A 17175-nucleotide genomic window follows, 5' to 3' on the forward strand; every position below is an offset into this window, starting at 1 on the left:
TTATGTTTTTATCACCTTAGAATGAGCCATGTCTATCTATCTACACCGAGGGTCCTCTTACATGGAAGTCGCCATGTTGCTCAAGAAAGAGAAACTGCTCTACAGACTGTGTTTCGTCACTACATTGAATACATCTGAAAAACAAGCAGAACAACAACAACAACAAGTAACGTTAGTAGTAGTAGTTGTGGTGTTAGTAGTAGTATTTGCAGTAGTATTATTATTTATTTAACCTCAAGGCCATGTCGGCCGCCGTAGCTTCTCCTGCGTGCTTGGAAAAGAAGGGGTGAGTGGTGACTGATGGTGCATTCATGTGGAGTTGGAATAATTGGATTTTTTTCCTTTCTTTATTGCAAAAAGAAGAATAAAGTGTAAATGGGACATAAAAAAGTATAGAAAACAGCAAACAAATATAAGAAGACACAAATAAGTCATGGTTCAGCAGTGATGCCTGCCTTATGCCAAGGTTACTGAGCTCAGCAGATGAGAAAAGAAACACTTCTTTTACTTATGTCTCAATATCTGGCAATCTTTAACTCTCATTTGTAATTTATTGAATATTTACTGCGTGTTGTTATGCTCTTTATTGTTGATCAATAAGGCAGAGACCAAAATGTTTTATCCAAATTCATGAAAACTTCACATCTGCTCTCTCTCTCTCTCTCTCTCTGGTTCTGTCTTTTTCCCTTTTACACGTTTTAACATTAAGTGTTCTTGTCTGTTGTATTATTAGTGGTTTTAATAGTTTAAAACAATACAGGATCTCATCAAATAGTGCCTTGTGGATTACATTTTTAAGATTGACATGTTATGATTTTCTTTTTTTGCCATACATCTAATAATAGGACCAGTCATTTGAATAAGGTATGAAGACACAATAATAGCAAGACTGTCTTTTTTTAATGTCACTTGTTCATACTTTAATACCTGGGGTACCACTAACTATAAAGCATGTTAATATAAAAACACCATTTATCTTGTATCACAGGAGATTCCTCTTAATGAAGATTTATATGTTGTTTAGACTTAATTCATATCCAGAAATGATGGTAAGTTTATTTCTCTGAATAAATGTAAGAATGTCAGGAATCTTATTTTTAGCAACAGAAATACAGAGCAAGAAATAATCAGCATAAAGTGATACAACATGACTGTGAGATTTTAACCCCAGGAATGTTTTAAACAACAGGCCCAATGAAAGTGATGACAACTCAGTCTGTGTATGTAGAAAAAAAAAAAGACCTAGTCATCTCATCAATGGTGTCCAATTACAGGAATAACTACTGTCTTTGTTTTAATAATCACATTCCATTAGAGACCGGGTTTACCACAGGGTCAGATAACTAGTATTTATAAGATCAGGGATAATAAAAAAATGCATTAAGGACCATGTACAGAACACATCTGATAGTTTTGTCAGTACAACCAGACAGTTTTTATCTGTTATCCTAAAGCAGGTAGGAGGTGGTGTGAATGGAAGCCATTTTAACAGAAGCAGTAAGTCTGTGCTACATGTTGTTCTTCACATCTGCCCTCTCTGTCCTGCTCTGCCATCTTTGGTTATGAAGGTGTGTCCATATTTTATTTTCACTGGAAATAGTTGAAAAACCTGTGATCCAGTGAGAGGCTGAGGTCAAAGGTCATGACCAATACCTTTCTCATTAACTGTCCCAGTTTGGCTCTTTTTTATTAATTGGCAAACCAGACAAGACAATGGGATTATAATGAGATATGGATGAATGGTGAGAAGCTGTGATGGAGAAATTTATTTGATTTGCACTAAGATATATTTACTCATTGAACTTGTAGTGATACATGTTGATAGGTGGTTAGTTCAAACATGTTGAAATGTTCAATGGATTTGATCAAAGTGTGTGCGTACTTTATGTGTGTGTGTGTGTGTGTGTGTGTGTGTGTGTGTGTGTGTGTGTGTGTGTGTGTGTGTGTGTGTGTGTGTGTGTGTGTGTCCTCAGTGAAGTGTATCAGTCTCTGCAGTAGCTTCCAGCTGCAGCAGTCAGTTCAGTTTCTGTTCAGTCTGACTGAGGGAGGTTTTTGTATGACACTTTTTCACTGTGTGAACACAGCTTGACTGTTGATAGAATGACCACTCTGACAGTAGTAAACTGCTGCATCTTCAGTCTGGACTCCACTGATGGTCAGAGTGAAGTCAGAGTTTGATCCACTGCCTGTAAAACGATCTGGAATCCCTGATGCTCGAGTGCTAGCAGCGTAAATGAGGAGTTTAGGAGTTTCTCCATCTCTCTGTTGGTACCAGGCTAACTCATTTCCACCATAAACACGCTGACTGGTCCTACATCTGATGGAGACGGAGCCTCCCAGAGCAGAGCTCACTGCTCCAGGCTGAGTCACTGTGACCTGACCTCTGGACTCTGAGGATACAGAGACAAAAACATAAAGCAGCGTCATGGTTTTGTGGGCTTCATTTCAGAGGGACGGATGTTCATAGAGGAGAGGAGTTTGATTCTCTGGACTTTACCTGTGAAGCAGCAGCAGAGGAGAGTCCAGATGAGGACGCAGATCAAAGTCATGTTTTTGATGAGGAGGATTTCTGTGGCTTCTGTTGTCATGAAGGACAGCTGTCAGTCACCCAGTGTTCAACTCTCAGGACTATAAACTCTCCCAGAGCACTGGAGCATGGTGCTGCTGATGCAAAGTGGCTCTCTATGGAAATGCTCTGACTGACTCCAGCAGGGACTTGGATTACTCTGATGATGCTGTTTATCAATGGATCAATACTCACATATTGTGTCTGATATTTGAAATTTGATGTATTCACAGCAATTCTTGAAGTCTTCAGTGTTGTTAACCAGACTAAATTCCCCTCCACTTAAAAATCTTGTTGCACTTCTAAATTTTCTACATTCGTATCAGTTCGTTGTGGAAAACTATGCTTGATTTCTCTGTACAAAGAAATACATTTCAAAATGTAGGTTTTAACATTCAATCTCAAGGTCAGAGAGCCATTTTCTTTTGATTCAATTTATAATGTGTATAGTATTCAATCTTTCTTCCAGATTTCCATGATTTTAAAACCATTCCAAAACCAATTTGTTTGAAAAAGTAGTTGAGTAGTTAACAATGTTCATTTGAATGTTTCAGTGATGATTCCTGCTTACATGAGGAGAACAAACACATCATCATCATGAAGGAGGTTTTTGCTTGAGACAAGAAATATTTAAGATAGTTAAACCAATATAAGCCTTACAGTCTTCACCATATGTGAAATATTTTAAATTCTGAAATTCAGAAAGTTTAATTTCAAAATAAAAAATATATACACCTGAATAAAAGTGTGCTAGTGTTAAATTTTTATCTTTAGTGCTGAAAACCGTCTGTTGTCATGGTTCAGCAGTGATGCCTATATGTTGCCATGGTTACTGAGCTCAGAGAAGGAAGTGAAACCAGTTTCATCCAGTCTGACGAAGACCAACAGAACTTGCAGCCTCCTCTGCTGCAACTAACAGGATGTTTAGTTTACCTCATATAAACTTTATTATCTCTCTTTGCAGTGGGTCGAGTCGTTCCAGAACACTGAGGAGAAGCTCTCTGTGTCCTAAAACAAACAAACAAAATAATAAACATCTATCGCATTGCGTTTACATTTATAGTTACACGAATAACTGCTGAGATATGTAGGGGTCTTCATTGAAAAGAGTAGATAAATTAAATCCCAAAAAAGTGAGTTTTAGTCTCAGTGTCAGATAAGTAGGATTTTATAATTTCAGTACTTAAATTTCTCACACTGTAATAATAATAATAATAATCCTTATTTGTAGAGCACTTTTCAAAAACAAGTTACAAAGTGCTTTAACAAGTGTAAAGAATAATACAAAAAAAAGATAAGAGCGTGAAAATTTAATATAAAATTAGTAAAATACAATAAAATAAAAGGGATAAAATAAAGTCAAATAAGATCGGGAAAAGCTCTCCTATAAAAGTATGTTTTAAGAAGGGACTTAAAAGAGTTCACTGACTCAGCCGACCTGATCTCCTCGGGCAGGCTGTTCCAGAGCCTCGGGGCCCTGACAGCAAACGCTCTGTCCCCTTTAGTTTTCAGTCGAGACTCTGGAACAGACAACAGACCTCTGCCCGAGGATCTCAAGGTACGTGCTGGTGCGTATGGGACTAAAAGGTCAGAAATATAACAAGGCGAGAGGCCATGAAGAGCTTTAAAAGTGATCAATAGAATTTTAAAGTCAATTCTAAAACATACTGGGAGCCAGTGTAATGAAGCTAAAATAGGAGTAATGTGGTCATATTTCTTTGTTCTGGTTAAAAGCCTGGCAGCTGAGTTCTGGACAGTCTGGAGTCGATCAATAGATTTTTGGGTTAAACAGGTGAAAAGGCTGTTGCAATAATCCAGGCGTGATGAGATGAAGGCGTGTAAAATGGTCTCGGTGTCCTTAAAAGTTAACATAGATCGAATTTTAGCTATATTTCTAAGTTGATAAAAACATGATTGAACAAGCTTTGTGGTGTGCTGCTCGAAATTTAAATTACTATCAAACCAAACACCAAGGTTCTTTGCCACAGGCTTAATGTGATTTACTAGGGAACCAGCAGATGGCAGTATTTGATTTGCCATCTGCTGGGACCCGATGACCAGGATTTCTGTTTTGTCTGAGTTCAGCTGGAGGAAATTATTTGACATCCATTTTTTAACTTCACAAAGGCAGTTGTTAAGTGAACTCAGCATTCCAGGGTCTGTGGATCTGACGGGCAAGTATATTTGTGTGTCATCAGCATAAATATGAAAAGAAATGCCATGTTTATGGATAATATGTCCAAGGGGAAGCAGATACAAGGAAAACAAAATGGGTCCTAAGACCGACCCCTGAGGCACACCATATTTAACTGGACAGAATGAAGAGACATAGTTGTTTACAGACACGCAAAACTTCCTATTTGACAGGTAGGATGAAAACCATTCTAGAGCAGTACCAGAGATCCCCACCCAGTGCCTCAGTCTGTCTAACATGATGTTGTGATCAATGGTGTCAAAAGCAGCGCTAAGGTCCAGGAGTACAAGGACTGAGCACATACCTTCATCAGCAGACATTAAAAGGTCATTGGTGACTTTAAGCAGGGCAGACTCAGTGCTGTGGTACTTCCTGAAACCAGAATAATTTGTTATTTTCCAGCACAGTGAGCAGCTGTTTGGACACAATTCTTTCTAGAATCTTTGCAATAAAAGGCAGTTTTGAAATTGGTCTAAAATTTTGTGGGAGGGAGGGATCTAAACCAGGTTTCTTTAAAAGTGGGTTCACGCAAGCCGTTTTAAAATAATCAGGGACACAACCAGTAGATAGGGAGCTGTTGAAAACAGAGATCAAATGGGGCCCAACAGAATCTATTACTTTTAGTAAAAATTTTGTAGGTATTATATCAAGTGGGCCGGAGGACACTCTCATTTGTGATATTGTTTTTAAAAGCTCAGACAAGTCGATGGGATAAAACTGGTTAAAACTCTGTTGTTGCTGGTGAGGGACCTCTGAGTAAGAGGCCACGGGGGTAATAGAGGCTCTGATTGACACCACCTTATTGGTAAAATAAGATAAAAACAATTCACAGTCATCATTACTTCAGCTGAGGCACAAGGAGGGGTTGGGTTTACCAGCTGATCCACAGTCTTAAACAGAAACCTGGGATTGTGTTTATGTGTAGTAATGAGTTCAGAAAAATAGTGTGTTCTCGCATCCTTAACCATTTATTGTAGTTAATTAATAAATCCTTCAGACTGAGGTAATGGACTTGGAGACTGGATTTTTTCCATCTGCGCTCTGCTTTCCTGCATTCCCTTTTTAGGCTGCGAATGCTGTCATTTATCCAGGGTTGTTTACTAGCTTTAGACGTAGGCCTAACCTTTAGAGGAGCAGTAATATTTAGTGACGACAAGCAGATATGATTGAAGTGATCAACCAGATTGTTGGTGTTGGAATCAGACAGGTGTTGGCTTTGGCTCTGAAAGACTGCGCAAAACTTTGAAACACTTTGTTCATTAAAGATGCGAGAACACACGGAGCTTGGTGAGGCGGCATGAGTAACAGGCGAATCGCAGCTAAAAACAATACATCTGTGGTCAGATATGGTCATGTCCACTAATTCCACAGAGGAAATGCTGACACCCAGGGTAAAAACCAAGTCCAGTGTATGACCACGGTTATGTGTTTGCCCTTTGACATGTTGTTTGAAGTTAAAAGAAGTGGCCATATTTAAAAAGTCAGTTGCATTAACATTGTTGGGGTCATCAACATGAATATTAAAATCGCCACAAAGAACAATTCGGTCATAATTTAAAACCAGAGTAGATAAAAATTCAGGAAGTTCTGATAAAAATCCTCCAGGCGGTTTTGGGGGGCGATAAATTATAACAAATATGATAGGTTGCAGCCCTCCAACTTTAAGAGTGAGAACTTCAAAGGAGCTAAATTCATCACAGCGTACTTGATGACATTTAAAATTTTTCCTATACACGCTCACTAGCCCACCACCACGACCACTGACCCTCGGTTGACTAAAGCAATCATATTGAGGCGGACACAGTTCAGCTAGCTGGCTATAGTCATTCATTTGCAACCAGGATTCAGTTAAAAACATAAAATCTAGATTTGCAGACAAGATAAAATCATTTAAGATAAAAGTCTTACTTGAAAGTGATCTCACATTGAAGAGAGCCATTTTAAATGAGTTTGTTCTGGGTGCTGGAGTTGGTGCAGTTGTCCTAATCCTTAAGAGATTACTATATTTCTGTGTGGGATGTGCACATTTCGGTTTACTGGTCTATGCGTGATGATGACAGGAATAGAAGTCTGTGGAACAGCGCTGGGAGCAGACGGCTTTACATGCCAGCAGGTGGAGACAGTTGTTTGTGGCAGTGAGGCAGAGATCTGTTCAGGTGGTGCGTCCAGGTGTGCTGCATGAATGATTAGTCATTCACGTAAGTCATGTGTGGACCGCACCACATGCTGTATGTGCGCAGCTAACATTTCTGAGCCCCGTTTGTTTGGGTGAAGTCCGTCTGTCTTAAAAAGAGACATTCTTTGCCAGAAAATATTAAAATTATCCACATAAAACACACGGTGAGCCCTGCAGGCGGACTGGAGCCAGTCGTGGAGGCCAAGGAGTCTACTGAAGCGGCCAGCACCGCGACCAACTGTGGGAATGGGACCAGAGATAAAAACGGACTTTCCGCACTGCTTTAAAAAGTTAAGAAGACGGTTAAAATCTAATTTTGTCAGCTCAGACTGCCGAAGAGCTGTGTCATTTGTTCCGACATGGACTATCACTCTTGTGATGGAGGACGGGAGCGACGGCATCAGGTCCTGGAGTTTTTTTAAAATGTCAGCCGTGGTGGCACCGGGGAAGCAGCGAGTGGTAGCGTTAAAGAAACGGAGGTTTCTGGTTATGGAGTCACCAATTATTAGTGTGGTTGGGGAGAAAAGAGGACGAGGAGATGCTGGTTGTTGGGATCCAGAGCAGGACTGAGCAGAATCTGCTTCAACACTGCGTGCGGACTGAGGATGGAGTGTGTGACCTGACAGAAGGGCTACCTGACGGTGCAGGGTAGAGACGGCCTCCGGAGCGTCTGAGCACAGCCTCCTTCAGGATCCTACGTCGGGAAGCGGAGGTTTTTGACCGGGATGACGGCCGCCGATCAGGTCCGGCGGCAGACCGGCGGCCCAGTGCAGGAGATGTAGCCGGTGGAGGAGATGCAACAGTATCGGGAGGCACTGTGCGCCGAAAGAGATCCGTATCAGGGAGACTCGAAGCCGCAGGTGATCCGCTGGATGGACCGGAGTGTCGTTAGACAAGGCTGCATAGCGGTTGGAGAGGCCGATGGACGGAGGAGAGGCAGCCCCATCCGAGCCTCTCTTGCAGCCACGGACCACCACTTCAGCCCAGGTTGACTGATGCTTCGGAGTCGAGCAGGATAAAGCCTGGGAAGACTAGAGGGGTCCCAAAACACGGTGTCCTGGATGTTAGCGGTTGCGCTAAGAGAGACAATCTGTTTGGCTTGTACTGAAGCTACATCCATAAAGCTAGTCAGCAGGGAATCTTTCTCTTTGAGTTCCTCTGAAAGTCGTCGGATGTCTTCCATAAGGTCAGCAATCTTCTTGTTCGCTTTCTTAAGGAGTGAGCAGTCCTCAAGGGGCAGAGTTATCTCGGCTTGCATAGTCACCTGAGCTTTGTTGCGATCAGTAGCGTTGATCGCGTTTTTACGGTCATCTATCTTAAAATCCATGTCGGATGACTAAAATCCTTAACCCACGTAAAACTTAAATAAAGTTAAGTTAAATAAAAGGATATAAAAAATGTAACGAAAAAAGTGGATTAAAACTGGATAAGAGTCCGGTTCAAGACGGAGCTTCCGACAGGTGGCTACAGACGCCAACGCACGCGCAGAGTGCAGATTACGTCAGCAATTACGTCGTACAACACACACTATCAAAACACACTTATCACAGACTCACAACTACAACAATATTGTTTTTTTGTCATTTTCCGTAGCCTTGTCTGTGCAGTTGTAACCCAGTGCTTCTCTCTTGTGGAATTGTTATGGTACTACAAATGTTCAAGTCACTGATACAGAATTTTTCCTAACGTGTCTGTGTGTTGAAAGTGATTTATCCAGAGCAGAAAGGGCATCAGACACCCAGGCAGGACATTTACACAAGTCTGAACTGTGCTCTACAGTATTCAGTCAGCTGGTCAGTCCTCTACTTTTGTCCAGGTTGAAATATCTCAACAACTACATAATGGACTGCAGTGAAATTTTGCAGATATTTGTGGTGCAGAGAATAAGTCTAACTTATTTTGGTTGCTGAGTAGATAGATAGATAGAAAGGTTATGATAGGGTAACCCTAGTTATTTTGTGTTAGTCACACTAGGTTTAGGGATGCTGTTTTACTGGTTTAAATGTTGGTCCAATCAGTGAGGTTTAGTTCCCCTTCGAGGGAACTCGAACTGTGTCGGTTACGACACTATGGGAACGCCTCTAGGCGTAGCAGGTCTGAACGTGAATGAAATCACTCCAATCCTATTTGTTTGTTGCTAGAACGGTAAGGTGTGACGGTATAAAGCACACCTGTACACGGCTCTCTTTTCCAAGGATGGCCGGATGTGTTCTCCCTGTGGCGTGGGCCCTGCGGCCGCTCAGGCAGCCCGGAGGCTTCACTCATGGGGTTCACAGCGTGATCTGTCGGAGGATTTCGGGACGGCTGAGGCTTTCTCCCGACCTTCATCCGCTGGCTCCGACGCTTCCTTTCCTCGTTTGGGAGCCCGTTTCTCAGCTTCTCCCACTCGCGGTCTGGATCCGGAGACGCTGCAGCAATCCGACTCCGAGGAGGTGGACGTGCTCAGCGTAGTGGACAATGACTTCCGGGTGTCGGGGCGGCGTCATCAGGCGGCGCCCGACTATGAGGAGCTGCTGGAGGTGGTGACTAGAGCCGTGGCTAAGCTCAACATCAACTGGCCACAGGAGGAGCAGACACCACAGGCTAGTGGTAAGCTTGATGAAAGGTTTCTTAAGCACCATGAGCCGCCTCCACGCCGGTCTCTGCCATTCTTTCCTGATTTACACGATGAACTGAGTAATCATGGGGCAGACCCTTCTCTACACGGCTTTCCACACACCGATCACTGAACTACAGTAATGTGATGGGGGTTAGGGACCGTGGTTATGGGAGGATGCCTCGGGTGGAGGATGCGCTTGCGAGCTATCTCTCCCCTCGACTTGCGTCCTCCCTGGAGAAGCCGGCGTTACCCTCCAAGCCATGTCGCACCACATCTATGCTCGTGGGGAAGGCGTACATGACAGCAGGCCAGGCAGGTGCGAGCTTGCACACCATGGTGGTGCTTCAATCCTACCAAGCCGACCTGCTACAGGAGATGGTTCATAGGGGGGGTCCCTCTGAGGAAGATCTGGCAGAGCTTTGCAGAACCACGGACCTGACCAAAGTCAGAGGAATGACTTTACAGCTCTGGAAATGGGACCATCCGAGGAGCACGTGAAGGCACCATGAGCCAACCCCCACCACTGGATGCTACAAAAACTTTCACACTGAACCTTCAGACATGAATGCATCAAAAGAACAAAATGTCACTTCATTTTTTATCTTTAGTACTGAAACCTGTCATGGTTTCTGAGCTCAGCAGATGAGAAAAGAAACCCTTGTTTTACATATGACTCAATATCTTTAACTCTCATTTGTAATTTACTGAATGTTTACTGTGTGTTGGATGCTGCCTTTTTATTGTTGATCAAAAAGGCACAGACAAAAAAAGTTTTATCCAAATTCATGAAAACGTCACATCTGCTCTCTCTCTGTCTCTCTCTCTCTCTCTCTCTCTCTGTCTCTCTCTCCTTTTACACATGTTAACATTAATTTTCTTGTTGTGTTATTGGTGGTTTTAATAGTTCAAAACAATAAAAAATTTCATCAAATAGCTTTCCTTGTGGATTATGTTCATAAAATTGACAGGTTATGATTTTTTTTTTGCCATTCATCTAATATTACCAGTCATTTCAATAAGGTATGAAGACACAGTAATAACAAGACTGTCTTTTTAAAATCTTACTTCTTCATTCTTTAATGACTGGGGTAACACTAACAATAATGATTAAAGCATTTTAATATAAAACCACCCATTTATCTTGTATTACAGGAGATTCCTCTTGATGAAGATCCACATGTTTTTAGACTTAATTTGTACTCAGAAATGATGGTAAATTTTATTTCTCTGATCAAAAATAAGAATGTCGTGAATTGTATATTTTAGCATTAGAAATAAAGAGCAGGATATCATCAGCTTAAAATGATACAAACAGACTTTGATGTAAGATTTTACAGTTTTTCTCCATTGCTTAAACACTATAAACAGGCTTTTGAACTAAAATTTCAAAACCATAACTTCATTTTTCAAAAAGCACAGCCATTTCTCTAAACTCTACACACAAATCCTTAAATTTTTCATTGCCTTCACCATGTGGTCATTGAGAAAGCACTGACATTCAATATTGTTCACTCAATCAGGACAGGTTGAGCTCATTTAGCACACAGCTACCCAGGTGGAAACACAAACAGTCAAAATTGGTAACACACCAATCGGAAGCTGCAATAGATAGATAAAAGGGCCAGAGTCAGTTCATTCAGTTTTGGAGCAATGGATCCAGAGAAATCTGAAGGAAGAGGTGTAGGACACTAGAGAGGGGGAAGAGGAGCAGCAGTATGGAGAGGAGTAAGAGGTGAAGGAAGAGGAACAGTAGGAGTTGGAGGAGGCGATGGGATGAGAGGAAGATAAGGAATTGGGAGGAGGTGGACCAGGAGTAGGGCGGAGGAGGAGGGAGGAGGAGGAAGAGTATCACTGGCCTGTCTCAGACCAAAGACAGCACCAGGGGCAGAATCATTTCTTGTTTGGTGTGCTGTACAGCACACTTGAGAATAAAAAATATGCTAATGTTTACTTTGTTGTTTGTGTTCATCACGTGAAAAGGTTTTTGAGGGGGAGAATCACAAGCAATATTACTAATGACCATTTTTTTTAGCATTGTTTTGAATTTTCTCACCAGTGTGTAAGACTGTGTTGTAGTGTGTGTTTTTGAGGGCTTGTGTGTTATGTCTGAGGGCAAAGTTTGGTTTTTCAGCAAGATAGAATGGTTTTGAGTAGAGAGCTTTATTTTGACCTGAAAATAGGATGTTCTGAGAATTGGGTGAGAAGTTGTGGATTTGTGTTTAGAGTTTCATGAAAAAGAGGCATAATTTTAAGAAATGTGTTTATACAATCGAGAACTGTAATCTACGGGCCTCTGCAATTCCACCTCAGGGACTCATATTTAAATTATACACTTGTAAGTATAGTTTTATGGTTTCATGACTTCAGTTGATATTGAAACGTTTTTAAAATTACATTAGTTTGTATATTGAAAAACAGTTTTGTTTGGGCCATCTTTGGTTATGAAGGTTTCTGGTGCTGATCTGTGTTCATATTTTCTTTTAACTGGAAATCATTAAAATAGCTGTGATCCAGTAAGAGGCTGAGGTCAAAGGTCATGAGAAAACCTTTCTCATTACAGTTTTTCACAATTGCTAAGATCAAATCAAACACTTGCCTCAAAACCATTTGATCTGTGCTCAAAATCAAACAATGCTTTCAAAACATAAACACAGCCAGTCAATAGGTTAAACACTACAGAGCATCTCGTCCAGGGCATGTAGTTACAGAAAATGTTTTTTTGCGTAGAGGAAACAAATTCTCCAATTTAAAAAGTATAGTAATCACAACTTAGTACAGTAAATATGTAGTATACTGTAAGTACTGCAAGTAATACAGTATTGAATATCTGTATATTTAAATACAGTAAGCCAAAGAACAAAGAAAACTATAAACGACAAGCACATTACACTCAAAAATGTTGTGCAACTTCAAAATCAGTACAGTAAGAGACTTCATCCACATCACATGCAATCTTGTCCATCGCCAAGCAAAGGAGGAAAACCCTCTGTAGTGCTGGAAGCAGACTGACTGTAACAACACTCCATACCTATCTCACCACAGGCCATTTATATTGGCCGTAAGAGATTTTCCATTGTAAATGAGTTTCGGTCATAGACCTTCCACCATCAGGCAGAGAAACATTATTCTGTTGGACTGAAGTAAGGTCTGTAGGTTGAAGGTAATCATTTATGAATCACTGGTTGCTGGTTTATGTTGAACCACTTGCTTTGTGGGACACCACAGTGAAAGCTGACATTGTCACATAGACAGGATGTACTGCCAGCTGATGGACCTGCAGCTCACGCTCAAACACAAAATTCCAACGACAACCCAGAAAAGTAAGAAGATGATCAGTTATCGCCCCAAGGTTGAATAAGGGTAGAGAAACTGTCCCTTACTTATAGCTTGGTCAAAGGGTGACATTGCCACTACGCTGGCCAGGGACTTGACCACATATTGGTTTGATCACATCATTCGAAACAAGTGTGCAGAATTATGAGTTGTTGTGTGTAAATGATGACAGTCATGTAGTTGTGTTTAACTTTTGGCGCATGTATTTACATTTTGCAACACAAGTGCATCACAGTGAAAATGTGTTTTAGTGAGTGAGAATGTGTTAAGAGTTTTGCAAAAAGAGTGGATGAGATTTGCAAACAGTGTCTAAACTACCTGAATTTGTTTAAGGTTTTGCTCAATGAGCCTGCACAATGGAGCAGCTTTTCTCCCCAAAACAGAGTGCACAGTGCCTGCTCCAGCAGGTACTATCTTGAGGCCACGAGATAGTATTGTGAGGCCACGACGTAAAGTGGACCTTGGGGCGCTCCGTAGTTCTCCTCTTCTGAAAATGTCAAATGTTGTTTAATGACTTGCTTGGATCCCGATCATTGCCCCTTGCGGCTATATTTTTTATGAAGTTGTTTTGATACATGTTCATTGGTGATTAGAGCAACAGTGAAATGTTCAATCTATTTGATGGAATTGTGTGTGTGTGTGTGTGTGTGTGTGTGTGTGTGTGTGTGTGTGTGTGTGTGTGTGTGTCCTCAGTGAAGTGTATCAGTCCCTGCAGTAGCTTCCAGCTGCAGCAGTCAGTTCAGTTTCTGTTCAGTCTGACTGAGGGAGGTTTTTGTTCAACGCTTTTTCACTGTGTGAACACATACTGACTGTTGATGTAATGTGCACTCTGACAGTAGTAAACTGCTGCATCTTCAGTCTGGACTCCACTGATGGTCAGAGTGAAGTCAGAGTTTGATCCACTGCCTGTAAAACGATCTGGAATCCCTGATGCTCGATTGCTAGCATAGTAAATGAGGAGTTTAGGAGTTTCTCCATCTCTCTGTTGGTACCAGGCTAAACGGTGGTTGTTGCTTGAAACATATACATCCTGACTGGTCCTACATTTGATGGAGACGGAGCCTCCCAGAGCAGAGCTCACTGCGCCAGGCTGAGTCACTGTGACCTGGCCTCTGGACTCTGAGGATACAGAGACAAAAACATAAAGCAGCGTCATGGTTTTGTGGGCTTCATTTCAGAGGGACGGATGTTCATAGAGGAGAGGAGTTTGATTCTCTGGACTTTACCTGTGAAGCAGCAGCAGAGGAGAGTCCAGATGAGGACGCAGATCAAAGTCATGTTTTTGATGAGGAGGATTTCTGTGGCTTCTGTTGTCAGAGGACAGCTGTCAGTCATCCAGTGTTCAACTCTCAGTACTATAAACTCTCCCAGAGCACTGGAGCATGGTGCTGCTGATGCAAAGTGGCTCTCTATGGAAATACTTTGACTGACTCCAGCAGGGACTTGGATTACTCTGATGATGCAGTTTATCAATGAATCAATCAGTTTATCAGAGTTTTCATAAGATATTTTAAAAACATGATTTTGGTTTCACGCTTCCATGGACTTTTTTTTTGAAATATAATTTGTCTTAATTAAATTAATTGCCACTGAAATAACATGTACAAATATTTTAAAATTAATATATCAAACGCACACTGGAAATTAGTCTTGTTTTCACATTGCATATAGTGCTGACTAAATGTTACAATTGGAAACACATTTTGGTGAGTTTGTTTGTGTCAAAGTCAGAGAGCCGTGTCTCTCTACAGTGAGAGGTTTTTGTACGGCGGCTCAAAGAGTTTGTATCACTATGGTGGACTTTTGGTGGAGGAACCAGACTGGATGTTGGAGTTTCTGCTGAAATACTAAATGCAGCATTGTCAAATCATGCTTTAAATTCACGATTTGAACGTTTGAGGCACAAAACTTTTATTGTTCATGTTTTTATATCTCCTCCTTTACCATGGAGGCTAACTCAGAGAAGCTTGACTAAACTTTTCTTTACACATACCTGTCATACTGAAATTCAAACACCCTGAATTGGCGAAAAGATCAAACTTTAATCTAAAGGTAAAAATGTATGCCAAGATTAGTTTTGAAATTTCCACTGCCATAATAACTGTTGTTAGGATTTAATAAAATTAACTTTCTTCAGGTAAAATTGAACAGATAGAAGATAAAGATGGATACTTCCAAATGTTGCATATATTGTTAGAAATTTAGTTTGAAATAATTTAAAAACGTTGGTAACGATGAGTGAAATACATATGAAGAACATTTCCTTCTGGTCAGTTCATTTTCTGTATTTGTTTCCTCTAAATGTTTTAAATTAATGTATAGTTGAAATTATTGAAGAGAAATTTGATATTTTAAATCTGTAGTTTGATATGTTTCAGGTCATTCTGTATGATGATTCTCTCTTAGCTGATTTGCATGAGAGGCTTCTTAAAGGGAAGTGAAACAATGTGTGAGTGAGTGACTGGTGGAGCAGAAAAAACATCTGACAGAAACTCCTTAAAGGAGAAAATCAGCTCTCACACAGTAAAGGTGTCCTCTAAGCTGATTGGTGTCTCCTAGGTGATGTCCGTCCCACCCTGACGGTGCTGCCCCCCTCCAGTGAGGAGCTGCAGCAGGGAAGGCCACGCTCATGTGCCTGGCCAACAAGGGCTTCCCCTCAGACTGGAGTCTGGCCTGGAAGGTGGACTGCAGCAGCAGCAGCTGGGAGGAGAGCAGGAGCCCCGGGTGCTGGAGAAGGACGGCCGCTACAGCTGGAGCAGCACCCTGAGGCTCCCTGCAGACCAGTGGAGGAAGGTGGGCTCTGTGACCTGTGAGGCCACCCAGGGCTCCCAGGCTCTGGTCTCAGAGACACTGAGGAGAGACCAGTGTTCCCAGTCCTGACCTGACTCACTGGGACTCTGCTACTGGTTTTACTCTGCTCTCTGAACTCTGTAACTCTCTCTGTGTCTGTGTCTCTTTCTTTCCTTAAGTCACTCTCTAATCACATGTTTCATGGTTAAAGTTTGTTTACTGGATTTAATTTGGATTATTTCAACACAATAAAGACCAGTTCATTCAAATTTGTTGTTTTCATTTCTGTTATAGTGACTGTACTCTGTTACTCTGTCATCAGATCATATTAACAATATTCAACTTTAAGTAGTGAAGCTTCATTGATGTAATAATGCTCATGCTGTTAACACTGTAAGAAATAAAAAAGTTATTTCAAATTAAATAATACTTAGTATAGTTTTATTTTTTACCAACAAAGAAGCATTTTCCTTCATTTTATCAGTGCAGGATTATATCTGAGGTAATTTCTTGTTCTCCTTGAGTCTCACCTTACAGAGTCTCTGTTCAGCAGAGACACTGTAAAGTTTCTCTTTATAGCTGCATTAAGAGAACTTTCTAAATGCAGGTATAAACAAGGTGTGAATGAAAGAATGAAAGCGGGTGTTTTCATGAATTCATTTAAAATGTAGTGTGTACAAATCTACATTACTCAATACAGTTTCAAGGATTAAAAATTAAATATAAAGTACTTTCAACGTGAGATGGTTCTTATCTGAGATTTTCAAACCAAAGATTTTATGTCAGTGTTGCATATACCACACAGTGACACATTGGTCTATTCTGATGAAGCATGCAGGGTGAAACAGTAAACACAAATATCAAATTCCCATCACATACTCCTCCCTTGTGAGCATTCTTTGATCACTCAAGAATATACAGTATTACAAAAAGATCATCAGGTCATAGAAAGGTATCATGATGTTGTGACAAAGTGGGTTTGCTCACCACTTGTCCCATACAGGCCATGACTTTCTAGTTTATACATACATGTTTATGTTTTTTGGTAACTTGCCATAGCTTGTGTAAAAGTGCACCACTTACTATTCCGGGTTGTTTGTGTTTGTATTATGTTACAGGCGAGTGCAAAGCATATAATAAGTTAGAGTAAACACATAGTCATAAGTTAGTTTCAGTTCAATTTTATTAGGTTGCAAGTTTAAACTTGGTTTAATTGTTTTCCTGTGTTAATACTTACAATTGTTTGTTCCTTTGTTCAGTTCCACCACGCAGGATAATTGTTTGGGGAGGGGCCGGCCTAAGTATTTCCTGTTTTATAGGAATAGGGTGGTCATGGATGACATCACCGGCCAAACCAAGTAGAGGGTTTTCTTTCTTTATAGGAATGTTTTTCTTTTGGTTATTTTTGAGTATTATGAATAAATGTGAATAACCCTGACCTGTTTTTTAGGCAGAGGGAGCAGAGAGAACTGATAACGAAGTTCCAAATATTAAGAGATTTCTAGATATAGATGTTG

The 17175-nt window shown here is 40.9% G+C and overlaps 1 gene segment (V, D, J or C); it reads right to left on the reverse strand.

Moving 5' to 3' along the window:
• Positions 1-2067: 2067 nt before the first annotated feature.
• LOC119907629 lies at positions 2068-2549 on the reverse strand. The segment is given in 2 exon segments: positions 2068-2390; positions 2498-2549. Coding segments are annotated over 2 exon segments (375 nt in total).
• Positions 2550-17175: the final 14626 nt, after the last annotated feature.

This window comes from Micropterus salmoides, unplaced genomic scaffold, assembly GCF_014851395.1.
Source record: "Micropterus salmoides isolate LMB-PRFRI ecotype aquatic unplaced genomic scaffold, ASM1485139v1 Ms_hic_scaffold_17, whole genome shotgun sequence".
Taxonomy (NCBI): Eukaryota; Metazoa; Chordata; class Actinopteri; order Centrarchiformes; family Centrarchidae; genus Micropterus; species Micropterus salmoides.